General features: G+C 40.4%; 1 protein-coding gene across 1 annotated transcript; it reads right to left on the bottom strand.

The window, feature by feature from the left end:
• Window positions 1-9,310: 9,310 nt before the first annotated feature.
• Window positions 9,311-12,986, bottom strand: LOC117129779. Its single transcript, XM_033283031.1, has 5 exons — window positions 11,508-12,986; window positions 10,706-10,973; window positions 10,251-10,345; window positions 10,063-10,179; window positions 9,311-9,415 (listed from the first exon to the last, which is right to left on the bottom strand). The coding sequence occupies exons 1-5, from the start codon at window positions 12,984-12,986 to the stop codon at window positions 9,311-9,313; spliced, it is 2,064 nt and encodes a 687-aa protein (XP_033138922.1).
• Between the last annotated feature and the right edge of the window lie 1,744 nt (window positions 12,987-14,730).

The raw sequence follows: 14,730 nt of genomic DNA, 5'->3' as shown, positions 1-14,730 counted from the left end.
CATAGGAGTTGGGAAGAAGGAGTTATCCCACTTTCAAATCAGTTGATTCCAGTTTCCCAGTTTGGGAATAAGACAACTTCTTCGTCGTTCCAATCGAACCAGGATGAATCACTTTGTAAGAAGCTTGATATGGATACATAAAGTGGTGGAGAATGACCAGGAAGTTGAATAAATCTCATAGGAGTTGGAAGAAGGAGTTTATCCCACTTTCAAATCAGTTGATTCCAGTTTCCCAGTTTGGGAATAAGACAACTTCTTCGTCGTTCCAATCGAACCAGGATGAATCACTTTGTAAGAAGCTTGATATGGATACATAAAGTGGTGGAGAATGACCAGGAAGTTGAATAAATCTCATAGGAGTTGGAAGAAGGAGTTATCCCACTTTCAAATCAGTTGATTCCAGTTTCCCAGTTTGGGAATAAGACAACTTCTTCGTCGTTCCAATCGAACCAGGATGAATCACTTTGTAAGAAGCTTGATATGGATACATAAAGTGGTGGAGAATGACCATGAAGTTTAATAAATCTCATAGGAGTTGGCAAGAAGGAGTTATATCCCACTTTCAAATCAGTTGATTCCAGTTTCCCAGTTTGGGAATAAGACAACTTCTTCGTCGTTCCAATCGAACCAGGATGAATCACTTTGTAAGAAGCTTGATATGAATACATAAAGTGGTGGAGAATGACCAGGAAGTTGAATAAATCTCATAGGAGTTGGGAAGAAGGAGTTATCCCACTTTCAAATCAGTTGATTCCAGTTTCCCAGTTTGGGAATAAGACAACTTCTTCGTCGTTCCAATCGAACCAGGATGAATCACTTTGTAAGAAGCTTGATTTGGATACATAAACTGGTGGAGAATGACCAGGAAGTTGAATAAATCTCATAGGAGTTATCCCACTTTCAAATCAGGTGATTCCAGTTTCCCAGTTTGGGAATAAGACAACTTCTTCGTCGTTCCAATCGAACCAGGATGAATCACTTTGTAAGAAGCTTGATATGGATACATAAAGTGGTGGAGAATGACCATGAAGTTGAATAAATCTCATAGGAGTTGGCAAGAAGGAGTTATCCCACTTTCAAATCAGTTGATTCTAGTTTCCCAGTTTGGGAATAAGACAACTTCTTCGTCGTTCCAATCGAACCAGGATGAATCACTTTGTAAGAAGCTTGATATGGATACATAAAGTGGTGGAGAATGACCAGGAAGTTGAATAAATCTCATAGGAGTTGGGAAGAAGTAGTTATCCCACTTTCAAATCAGTTGATTCCAGTTTCCCAGTTTGGGAATAAGACAACTTCTTCGTCGTTCCAATCGAACCAGGATGAATCACTTTGTAAGAAGCTTGATATGGATACATAAAGTGGTGTAGAATGCCAGGAAGTTAATAAATCTCATAGGAGTTGGAAGAAGGAGTTATCCCACTTTCAAATCAGTTGATTCCAGTTTCCCAGTTTGGGAATAAGACAACTTCTTCGTCGTTCCAATCGAACAGGATGAATCACTTTGTAAGAAGCTTGATATGGATACATAAAGTGGTGGAGAATGACCATGAAGTTGAATAAATCTCATAGGAGTTGGAAGAAGGAGTTATCCCACTTTCAAATCAGTTGATTCCAGTTTCCCAGTTTGGGAATAAGACAACTTCTTCGTCGTTCCAATCGAACCAGGATGAATCACTTTGTAAGATGCTTGATATGGATACATCAAGTGGTGGAGAATGACCAGGAAGTTGAATAAATCTCATAGGAGTTGGGAAAAAGGAGTTATCCCACTTTCAAATCAGTTGATTCCGGTTTCCCAGTTTGGGAAAAAGACAACTTCTTCGTCGTTCCAATCGAACTAGGATGAATCACTTTGTAAGAAGCTTGATATGGATACATTAACTGGTAGAGAATGACCAGGAAGTTGAATAAATCTCATAGGAGTTGGGAAGAAGGAGTTATCCCACTTTCAAATCAGTTGATTCCAATTTCCCAGTTTGGGAATAAGACAACTTCTTCGTCGTTCCAATCGAACCAGGATGAATCACTTTGTAAGAAGCTTGATATGGATACATAAAGTGGTGGAGAATGACCAGGAAGTTGAAAAAATCTCATAGGAGTAGGGAAGAAGGAGTTATCCCACTTTCAAATCAATTGATTCCAGTTTCCCAATTTGGGAATAAGACAACTTCTTCGTCGTTCCAATCGAACTAGGATGAATCACTTTGTAAGAAGCTTGATATGGATACATAAAGTGGTGTAGAATGACCAGGAAGATGAAAAAAATCTCATAGGAGCTGGGAAGAAGAAGTTATCCCACTTTCAAATCAGTTGATTCCAGTTTCCCAGTTTGGGAATATGACAACTTCTTCGTCGTTCCAATCGAACCAGGATGAATCACTTTGTAAGAAGCTTGATTATGGATACATAAAGTGGTGGAGAATGACCAGGAAGTTGAATAAATCTCATAGGAGTTGGGAAGAAGGAGTTATCCCACTTTCAAATCAGTTGATTCCAGTTTCCCAGTTTGGGAATAAGACAACTTCTTCGTCGTTCCAATCGAACCAGGATGAATCACTTTGTAAGAAGCTTGATTTGGATACATAAACTGGTGGAGAATGACCAGGAAGTTGAATAAATCTCATAGGAGTTGGGAAGAAGGAGTTATCCCACTTTCAAATCAGTTGATTCCAGTTTCCCAGTTTGGGAATAAGGCAACTTCTTTGGTGTTCCAATCGAACCAGGATTAATCACTTTGTAAGAAGCTTGATATGGATACATAAAGTGGTGGAGAATGACCATGAAGTTGAATAAATCTCATAGGAGTTATCCCACTTTCAAATCAGTTGATTCTAGTTTCCCAGTTTGGGAATAAGACAACTTCTTCGTCGTTCCAATCGAACCTGGATGAATCACTTTGTAAGAAGCTTGATTTGGATACATAAACTGGTGGAGAATGACCAGGAAGTTGAATAAATCTCATAGGAGTTGGGAAGAAGTAGTTATCCCACTTTCAAATCAGTTGATTCCAGTTTCCCAGTTTGGGAATAAGACAACTTCTTCGTCGTTCCAATCGAACTAGGATGAATCAGTTTGTAAGAAGCTTGATATGGATACATAAAGTGGTGTAGAATGCCAGGAAGCTGAAAAAAATCTCATAGGAGCTGGGAAGATGAAGTTATCCCACTTTGAAATCAGTTGATTCCAGTTTCCCAGTTTGGGAATAAGACAACTTCTTCGTCGTTCCAATCGAACCAGGATGAATCACTTTGTAAGAAGCTTGATATGAATACATAAAGTGGTGGAGAATGACCAGGAAGTTGAATAAATCTCATAGGAGTAGGGAAGAAGGAGTTATCCCACTTTCAAATCAGTTGATTCCAGTTTCCCAGTTTGGGAATAAGACAACTTCTTCGTCGTTCCAATCGAACAAGGATGAATCACTTTGTAAGAAGCTTGAAATGGATACATAAAGTGGTGTAGAATGACCAGGAAGCTGAAAAAAATCTCATAGGAGCTGGGAAGATGAAGTTATCCCACTTTCAAATCAGTTGATTCCAGTTTTCCAGTTTGGGAATAAGACAACTTCTTCGTCGTTCCAATCGAACCAGGATGAATCACTTTGTAAGAATCTTGATATGGATACATAAAGTGGTGGAGAATGACCATGAAGTTGAAAAAATCTCATAGGAGTTGGCAAGAAGGAGTTATATCCCACTTTCAAATCAGTTGATTCCAGTTTCCCAGTTTGGGAATAAGACAATTTCTTCGTCGTTCCAATCGAACTAGGATGAATCACTTTGTAAGAAGCTTGATATGGATACATAAAGTGGTGGAGAATGACCAGGAATTTGAATAAATCTCATAGGAGTTGGGAAGAAGGAGTTATATCCCACTTTCAAATCAGTTGATTCCAGTTTTCCAGTTTGGGAATATGACAACTTCTTCGTCGTTCCAATCGAGCTAGGATGAATCACTTTGTAAGAATCTTGATATGGATACATAAAGTGGTGAAGAATGACCATGAAGTTTAATAAATCTCATAGGAGTTGGCAAGAAGGAGTTATATCCCACTTTGAAATCAGTTGATTCCAGTTTCCCAGTTTGGGAATATGACAACTTCTTCGTCGTTCCAATCGAACCAGGATGAATCACTTTGTAAGAAGGTTGATTTGGATACATAAACTGGTGGAGAATGACAAGGAAGTTGAATAAATCTCATAGGAGTTGGGAAGAAGGAGTTATCCCACTTTCAAATCAGTTGATTCTAGTTTCCCAGTTTGGGAATAAGACAACTTCTTCGTCGTTCCAATCGAACCTGGATGAATCACTTTGTAAGAAGCTTGATATGAATACATAAAGTGGTGGAGAATGACCAGGAAGTTGAAAAAATCTCATAGGAGTAGGGAAGAAGGAGTTATCCCACTTTCAAATCAGTTGATTCCAGTTTCCCAGTTTGGGAATAAGACAACTTCTTCGTCGTTCCAATCGAACCAGGATGAATCACTTTGTAAGAAGCTTGATATGGATACATAAAGTGGTGTAGAATGACCAGGAAGATGAAAAAAATCTCATAGGAGCTGGGAAGATGAAGTTATCCCACTTTCAAATCAGTTGATTCCAGTTTCCCAGTTTGGGAATATGACAACTTCTTCGTCGTTCCAATCGAACCAGGATGAATCACTTTGTAAGAAGCTTGACATGGATACATATAGTGGTGGAGAATGACCAGGAAGTTGAATAAATCTCAAAGGAGTTGGGAAGAAGGAGTTATCCCACTTTCAAATCAGTTGATTACAGTTTCCCAGTTTGGGAATATGACAACTTCTTCGTCGTTCCAATCGAACTAGGATGAATCACTTTGTAAGAAGCTTGATATGGATACATAAAGTGGTGGAGAATGACCATGAAGTTTAATAAATCTCATAGGAGTTGGCCGAAAGGAGTTATATCCCACTTTCAAATCAGTTGATTCCAAATTCCCAGTTTGGGAATAAGACAACTTCATCGTCGTTCCAATCGAACCAGGATGAATCACTTTGTAAGAAGCTTGATATGGATACATAAAGTGGTGGAGAATGACCAGGAAGTTGAAAAAATCTCATAGGAGTTGGCAAGAAGGAGTAATATCCCACTTTCAAATCAGTTGATTCCAGTTTCCCAGTTTGGGAATAAGACAACTTCTTCGTCGTTCCTATCGAACCAGGATGAATCACTCTGTAAGAAGCTTGATATGGATACAGAAAGTGGTGGAGAATGACCATGAAGTTGAATAAATCTCATAGGAGTTGGCAAGAAGGAGTTATATCCCACTTTCAAATCAGTTGATTCCAGTTTTCCAGTTTGGGAATAAGACAACTTCTTCGTCGTTCCAATCGAACTAGGATGAATCACTTTGTAAGAAGCTTGATATGGATACATAAAGTGGTGGAGAATGACCAGGAAGTTGAATAAATCTCATAGGAGTTGGGAAGAAGAAGTTATCCCACTTTCAAATCAGTTGATTCCAGTTTCCCAGTTTGGGATAAGGCAACTTCTTCGTCGTTCCAATCGAACCAGGATGAATCACTTTGTAAGAAGCTTGATATGGATACATAAAGTGGTGGAGAATGACCAGGAATTTGAATAAATCTCATAGGAGTTGGGAAGAAGGAGTTATATCCCACTTTCAAATCAGTTGATTCCAGTTTTCCAGTTTGGGAATATGACAACTTCTTCGTCGTTCCAATCGAGCTAGGATGAATCACTTTGTAAGAATCTTGATATGGATACATAAAGTGGTGAAGAATGACCATGAAGTTTAATAAATCTCATAGGAGTTGGCAAGAAGGAGTTATATCCCACTTTGAAATCAGTTGATTCCAGTTTCCCAGTTTGGGAATATGACAACTTCTTCGTCGTTCCAATCGAACCAGGATGAATCCCTTTGTAAGAAACTTGATATGAATACATAAAGTGGTGACCAGGAAGTTGAAAAAATCTCATAGGAGTAGGGAAGAAGGAGTTATCCCACTTTCAAATCAATTGATTCCAGTTTCCCAATTTGGGAATAAGACAACTTCTTCGTCGTTCCAATCGAACTAGGATGAATCACTTTGTAAGAAGCTTGATATGGATACATAAAGTGGTGTAGAATGACCAGGAAGATGAAAAAAATCTCATAGGAGCTGGGAAGATGAAGTTATCCCACTTTCAAATCAGTTGATTCCAGTTTCCCAGTTTGGGAATATGACAACTTCTTCGTCGTTCCAATCGAACCAGGATGAATCACTTTGTAAGAAGCTTGACATGGATACATAAAGTGGTGGAGAATGACCAGGAAGTTGAATAAATCTCATAGGAGTTGGGAAGAAGGAGTTATCCCACTTTCAAATCAGTTGATTCCAGTTTCCCAGTTTGGGAATATGACAACTTCTTCGTCGTTCCAATCGAACTAGGATGAATCACTTTGTAAGAAGCTTGATATGGATACATAAAGTGGTGGAGAATGACCATGAAGTTTAATAAATCTCATAGGAGTTGGCCGAAAGGAGTTATATCCCACTTTCAAATCAGTTGATTCCAAATTCCCAGTTTGGGAATAAGACAACTTCATCGTCGTTCCAATCGAACTAGGATGAATCACTTTGTAAGAAGCTTGATATGGATACATAAAGTGGTGGAGAATGACCATGAAGTTTAATAAATCTCATAGGAGTTGGCAAGAAGGAGTTATATCCCACTTTCAAATCAGTTGATTCCAGTTTCCCAGTTTGGGAATATGACAACTTCTTCGTCGTTCCTATCGAACCAGGATGAATCACTTTGTAAGAAGCTTGATATGGATACAGGAAGTGGTGGAGAATGACCATGAAGTTGAAAAAATCTCATAGGAGTTGGCAAGAAGGAGTTATATCCCGCTTTCAAATCAGTTGATTCCAGTTTCCCAGTTTGGGAAAAAGACAATTTCTTCGTCGTTCCAATCGAACTAGGATGAATCACTTTCTAAGAAGCTTGATATGGATACATAAAGTGGTGGAGAATGACCAGGAAGTTGAATAAATCTCATAGGAGTTGGCAAGAAGGAGTAATATCCCACTTTCAAATCAGTTGATTCCAGTTTCCCAGTTTGGGAATAAGACAACTTCTTCGTCGTTCCTATCGAACCAGGATGAATCACTCTGTGAGAAGCTTGATATGGATACATAAAGTGGTGGAGAATGACCATGAAGTTGAATAAATCTCATAGGAGTTGGCAAGAAGGAGTTATATCCCACTTTCAAATCAGTTGATTCCAGTTTCCCAGTTTGGGAATAAGACAATTTCTTCGTCGTTCCAATCGAACTAGGATGAATCACTTTGTAAGAAGCTTGATATGGATACATAAAGTGGTGGAGAATGACCAGGAAGTTGAATAAATCTCATAGGAGTTGGGAAGAAGAAGTTATCCCACTTTCAAATCAGTTGATTCCAGTTTCCCAGTTTGGGAATATGACAACTTCTTCGTCGTTCCAATCGAACCAGGATGAATCACTTTGTAAGAAGCTTGATATGGATACATAAAGTGGTGGAGAATGACCATGAAGTTTAATAAATCTCATAGGAGTTGGCAAGAAGGAGTTATATCCCACTTTCAAATCAGTTGATTCCAGTTTCCAGTTTGGGAATATGACAACTTCTTCGTCGTTCCAATCGAGCTAGGATGAATCACTTTGTAAGAATCTTGATATGGATACATAAAGTGGTGAAGAATGACCATGAAGTTTAATAAATCTCATAGGAGTTGGCAAGAAGGAGTTATATCCCACTTTCAAATCAGTTGATTCCAGTTTCCCAGTTTGGGAATATGACAACTTCTTCGTCGTTCCAATCGAACCAGGATGAATCACTTTGTAAGAAGCTTGATTTGGATACATAAACTGGTGGAGAATGACAAGGAAGTTGAATAAATCTCATAGGAGTTGGGAAGAAGGAGTTATCCCACTTTCAAATCAGTTGATTCCAGTTTCCCAGTTTGGGAATAAGGCAACTTCTTTGGTGTTCCAATCGAACCAGGATTAATCACTTTGTAAGAAGCTTGATATGGATACATAAAGTGGTGGAGAATGACCATGAAGTTGAATAAATCTCATAGGAGTTGGCAAGAAGGAGTTATCCCACTTTCAAATCAGTTGATTCTAGTTTCCCAGTTTGGGAATAAGACAACTTCTTCGTCGTTCCAATCGAACCAGGATGAATCACTTTGTAAGAAGCTTGATATGGATACATAAAGTGGTGTAGAATGCCAGGAAGCTGAAAAAAATCTCATAGGAGCTGGGAAGATGAAGTTATCCCACTTTCAAATCAGTTGATTCCAGTTTTCCAGTTTGGGAATAAGACAACTTCTTCGTTGTTCCAATCGAACCAGGATGAATCTGGTGCAGCCTGGGTATGGCTTAAACTCTGGATCACTTGAAGGTGGATGGATAGAGGATGTTCTAAGAGGCTACTAGCTCTCCTTTGAACTGTGGACGTCTCCCTGAGCCTATGGGTTGGCGCCAAGGATGGTTTGCTACTCAAAGACACAAGATCACCTTGTATTGTCTAAGATGGGATTCACAGGAATTCCTTCCTTTAAGTGAGATCAATGTTCTAGAGCTGAACAGAGAAAGCTAGAGACAAGACAACAAAGTTGACTGAATAATTCTTAGATTGAAAGTTGAGAAAACAAGGCTGCAGCCCCCATGTTCTTAAAGTGAAAATCGAAAACCCTAATGCTAAACCAAGGTGGTTTAATTCTAATTCTAATCCTAATTGTCTTTGGTTTAAATTAAATGAAAGCCCAATAACCAAAACCCTTACAAAGTAATTAAATTAAACCAACAAGCTGGTTTATCTTGATCTCCTTGCCTTGAACCAAGGCCCACGGTTTTGGCTATCTCCTGGAGCCTCTCCTCTTGTGCTCTCAGTCTTGATCTGGTTACTGGTCCACTCCACAAGCTGGCTAGCTCATTTGGTTCTTCTCTGCTCAAGTCTGGTTCTTCTCTGCTCAAGTCTGGCTCTGGTTCTTCTCTGCTCAAGTCTGGCTCTTCTCTCTCAAGTCTGGCTCTCCTCATCAGACTCACTCAGCTCTCCAATGTCTCTACTCATGGCTACACCATCCCCTCCTCCTTTAAAAGGATTTGACCTCAAATCCAAATCATCTGCAATAAAAGGATCCAAGTCAGAAACATTGAAAGTAGAACTGATTGTGTATTTTCCTTCAAGATCAATCTGGTAGGCATTGTTGTTGATTCTCTTCAGCACTTTGAAAGGTCCATCTTTCCTTGGCAGCAACTTTGATTTCCTCTCAACAGGAAACCTCTCTTTCTCATGTGAATCCACACAAGATCACCGGTTCAAGTACTAGCTCCTTGCGCCCCTTGTTCTTCTGCCTCTCATACATCTTGGTCCTCTCCTCAATGTTCTTCCTGACCTGTTCATGCAAAGACAAAACAAACTCGGCCTTTTGCTTGCCATCAAGGTTAGTTTGTTCTTTTAAAGGTAAAGCAAATAAATCAAGAGGAGACAATGGGTTAAAACCCATAAACAACTTGAAAAGGAGAGAGTTTAGTAGCTGAATGCACTGCTCTGTTATATGCAAACTCTACATGTGGTAAACAATCCTCCCATGTCCTAATGTTACTCTTAATGATGGCACGCAAAAGAGTAGACAATGTCCTATTGACTGATTCAGTTTGACCATCAGTTTGGGGATGACAAGTAGTTGAAAACAATAGCTTAGTTCCCAACTTTCCCCACAGAGTTTTCCAGAAATAGCTAAGGAACTTAGTATCTCTATCAGAAACTATAGTCCTAGGCATACCATGCAATCTAACAACTTCTCTAAAGAATAGATCAGCTACCAAAGATGCATCATCAGTTTTATGACAAGGTATGAAGTGAGCCATCTTAGAAAATCTATCAACAACCACAAAGATGCTATCTCTTCCTTTCCTAGTTCTAGGCAATCCTAAGACAAAGTCCATAGAGATATCAATCCATGGTGCAGTAGGAATAGGGAGAGGTGTATACAAACCTGTTGGTTGGACCTTAGACTTGGCTTGCTTGCACACGACACACCTTGAGCACACACGCTCCACTTCTTTCTTCATACTCGGCCAGTAGAAGTGCTCCTGCAAGGTGGAGAGTGTTTTGGCGACCCCAAAGTGTCCCATCAGCCCTCCTGCGTGAGCTTCCCTAACATACAATTCTCTCAAAGAACCACTAGGAACACACAGGCGGTTATCATAGAAAAGAAATCCTTTTACTTGATAGAATTTTCCACTAGCATGTTTCTCAGATTCTCTAAACACATCTTTAAACTCAGGATCATTAGCATAGCAAGATTTGATGTGTTCAAATCCTAAGAGTTTAGTTTCCATTGAAGATAAAAGAGTATACCTTCTGGAGAGTGCATCAGCCACTACGTTCTCCTTACCTTTCTTGTAGTGAATGACATAAGGAAAGGTCTCAATGAACTCCACCCACCTGGCGTGTCTCTTGTTCAGCTTCTGTTGCCCTTTGAGATGTTTAAGGGATTCATGATCTGTATGGATCACAAACTCCTTAGGCCACAAGTAATGTTGCCACACTTGTAAAGCTCTCACCAAGGCATACAGCTCCTTGTCATAGGTAGGATAGTTTAAGGTGGCGCCTCCTAGCTTCTCACTGAAATAAGCTATGGGTTTCTTATCCTGCATCAACACAGCTCCAATTCCAATACCAGATGCATCACATTCAATTTCAAAAGTCTTAGAAAAGTCAGGAAGTGCAAGTAAGGGAGCACTTGTTAACTTCTCTTTTAGCATTTGAAATGCCTCTTCTTGTGCTGGTCCCCAAGTGAAACCTACACTCTTCTTGACTACTTCAGTCAGGGGTGCTGCAACTGTACTGAAATCTCTCACAAACCTCCGGTAGAAGCCAGCAAGTCCATGAAAACTTCTGACCTCTCCAATAGATTTAGGAATCGGCCACTCCCTGATAGCCTTCACCTTTCCTCATCAACCTGTATGCCCTGTGAAGTCACAACAAAACCTAAAAAGACAAGGTTATCTGTGCCAAAAGAGCACTTCTTATAGTTAGCATACAGATTTTCTTTTCTAAGCACATCTAGAACTTGCTTCAAGTGATTAACATGTTCTTTCATAGTCTTGCTGTAAATCAGGATATCATCAAAGTAAACAACTACAAATCGTCCTATCAAAGCTCTCAAGACATGATTCATTAATCTCATGAAGGTACTAGGTGCATTAGTAAGCCCAAAAGGCATCACAAGCCATTCATACAATCCTAGCTTAGTTTTAAAGGCAGTTTTCCACTCATCTCCTTCTTTCATTCTAATCTGGTGGTAACCACTCTTTAAATCAATTTTAGAAAAGACACATGAACCATGTAACTCATCTAGCATATCATCTAAGCGAGGAATAGGATGTCTGTACTTACTTAACTGTTATGTTGTTGATGGCTCTGCAGTCCACACACATCCTCCAGCTTCCATCTTTTTTTGGCACCAAGAGGACAGGTACAGCACAAGGACTCATACTCTCCCTGATATGTCCCTTCTCCATTAGCTCATTGACTTGTTTCTGAAGCTCCTTAGTCTCCACAGGGTTGGTCCTGTATGCTGGACGGTTTGGTAAAGTAGCTCCTGGTACAAAGTCAATCTGGTGCTCTATTCCCCTAATAGGCGGCAGACCTATGGGATTGTCCTCTGGGAACACATCTCTATACTCCTGCAAAAGACACTCAATCTCCTCTGGAATCTCAGGAGCAGGGTTAGTAGTAGAGCTCAACAATTCTTTGTAAACTACTAGTATCAAATTTGATTGTTCAATCACAGCAGTTTTGATATCTTTAGCAGTAGCAAAGAGGTTGAGTTTACTTACCTGGCTGGTCTCTTCAAGAAGCAAGGATTTGCTGGCGGCCTTGGACTCTCCTCTCTTCATTTTGAGATGCATCTGATCCTGGTGTACCTCCTGAGGGGTCATTGGCGCCAGGGTAACTTGTTTCTCCTTATGGATAAAAGTGTATCTGTTGGTAAAGCCATCATGTACTGATCTCTTATCATACTGCCATGGACGTCCAAGAAGGATGTGGCTAGCTTCCAGGGGTGCTACATCACAAGTGATCTCATCCTGGTACTTTCCCACTGATAGCAATACCTTCACTTGCTTGGTGATCTTTAATCCTCCCTCATCATTGATCCATTGCAACAGATATGGCTTAGGATGCTTGAACACTTGAAGACCCAACTTCTCCACCAACTCAGCACTTGCTACATTAGTACAACTTCCTCCATCAATGATCAAGCTACAAACCTTTTCTTGAATCAAGCATCTGGTGTGAAACAAGTTTTCCCTTTGCTCATCTTCTTTGGGTTTAGGTTGAGCATTGAGAAGTCTCCTGGTGACTAATAGCTCTCCACGGACAGGGTACTCCACGCCTTCCTCATCAGACTCTTGGCCGGCGTCCTCCTCTTCAGATATCACCTCCCCGTCGGCTAAGATAGTCATCACCTTCTTGTTGGTGCACTCATTAGCATAGTGACCAAAGCCATGACACTTGAAACACTTAATGTTCCTGGTCTTAGTAGGTGTGGCTACTCCTTTACCCTTGTCATCTCTCTTGTTCTCCACTGAAGAAGACCCTTCTTTGGACTTATCCCCTGGCTTATCTTCCTTGGAGTAGGCCGGTTTTGAGGCAGGAGTGTATGAAGACCGGGTAGAGCTCTTCCTCTTGTTCTGCTGCTCAATCAAAATAGCCTTATGTAGCAGTTCATCCATGTCCTCATACTCTTGTAGCTCCAACCTATCTTGTATATCTCTGTTAAGACCTCCTTGGAATCTAGCCATAGTAGCTTCTACTTCTTCTTCTAAGTCAGCTTTCAACATGAGTGTTTCCATCTCCTGGTGATAGTCCTCTACACTCTTAGATCCTTGAGAAAGCCTTCTCAACTTCTGGTGTAGATCTCTTCCATAGTGATTAGGAACAAATCTCTTCTTCATCACAGTTTTCATCTCAAACCATGAAGCTACCTGAGGCTCTCATTGCGTCTCCTGGTAGTAGCAATCTGATCCCACCAGCTAATAGCATAACCACAGAATTCAGTAGCTGCTAGTCTCACTTTCCTCTCCTCAGTGAACTGTTGGCAATTGAAAACCAGTTCAATCTTCTTCTCCCACTCTAAGTAAGCATCAGGATCATTCTTCCCATGGAATGGAGGGATTCTAAGCTTGAGATTGCCTAGGTTATCAGTAGCTGGTCGCCTGCGGTTGTGATTTCTACCATGATGACTAGCCTGAGATCCATCATCACTTTCATCAGCTGAATCTTCTTGATAATGTTCTCCATAAATCCCACGACCCCTAAGCTCAACTCGTTGCCCTCTTATAGGTCCAATGCGTGCTCTCTGAACTCCAGCAGCAACCGCGTCCCTCTCTTGCCCTGCATTATCACCAGGTAAAGTTTCATTAGCTTGTTGAACACGGTTGTAAGTGTTTTGCATTCTTCTGGTTATCTCAGCTATCATAGCCTCAAATTGAACTTGGTTGAGGTTGATTTGCTGGACAGCCGGTTCTCCTGAACTCTCAGGTTGCTTTCCATCTCGCCTCTCTTCACTCATTGTTCCTGAAATAGTTAGAGAAAACACAAAGCCAGGAACAAAATTATATCTCTCTCTCACTCAAGTTTTCAAATCGCCAAGTCTCAGCTCTTCCCACAAGTTCAGTTGAAAAACAAAGTTCTACACTTAAGATCTAGAACTAAAACCCCAATGAATCAGATAGGAAGTATTAAGAGATTTAGGCACCAGCTGACTTTACCACCCTGAGCTGGATTTCTCCTCAGCTAGCTGGATTACTCTTCAGCTATATATTTTTTTTTGATTTGGATCAGAGATCTTTTCTTTCTTTTTTTTTTTGATTTGCAGGGTTGGCTCAGCTGGCTTACAACAGATAGAAAGATAAGAGAAGTGTTTGATGGAATGAATGATCTGAGTAGTCAAATTGCAAACCCTAACCTTCAAGTGGCTCTGATACCACTTGGTGCAGCCTGGGTATGGCTTAAACTCTGGATCACTTGAAGGTGGATGGATAGAGGATGTTCTAAGAGGCTACTAGCTCTCCTTTGAACTGTGGACGTCTCCCTGAGCCTATGGGTTGGCGCCAAGGATGGTTTGCTACTCAAAGACACAAGATCACCTTGTATTGTCTAAGATGGGATTCACAGGAATTCCTTCCTTTAAGTGAGATCAATGTTCTAGAGCTGAACAGAGAAAGCTAGAGACAAGACAACAAAGTTGACTGAATAATTCTTAGATTGAAAGTTGAGAAAACAAGGCTGCAGCCCCCATGTTCTTAAAGTGAAAATCGAAAACCCTAATGCTAAACCAAGGTGGTTTAATTCTAATTCTAATCCTAATTGTCTTTGGTTTAAATTAAATGAAAGCCCAATAACCAAAACCTTACAAAGTAATTAAATTAAACCAACAAGCTGGTTTATCTTGATCTCCTTGCCTTGAACCAAGGCCCACGGTTTTGGCTATCTCCTGGAGCCTCTCCTCTTGTGCTCTCAGTCTTGATCTGGTTACTGGTCCACTCCACAAGCTGGCTAGCTCATTTGGTTCTTCTCTGCTCAAGTCTGGTTCTTCTCTGCTCAAGTCTGGCTCTTTTCTCTCTCAAGTCTGGCTCTTCTCTTCTCAGTCTGGCTCTCCCATCAGACTCACTCAGCTCTCCAATGTCTCTACTCATG

This window comes from Brassica rapa, unplaced genomic scaffold (genome assembly GCF_000309985.2).
Source record: "Brassica rapa cultivar Chiifu-401-42 unplaced genomic scaffold, CAAS_Brap_v3.01 Scaffold0155, whole genome shotgun sequence".
NCBI classification, from domain to species: domain Eukaryota; kingdom Viridiplantae; phylum Streptophyta; class Magnoliopsida; order Brassicales; family Brassicaceae; genus Brassica; species Brassica rapa.
The sequence above is the reverse complement of the archived record's forward strand: the minus strand, read 5'-3'. Positions and strand labels throughout refer to the sequence as shown.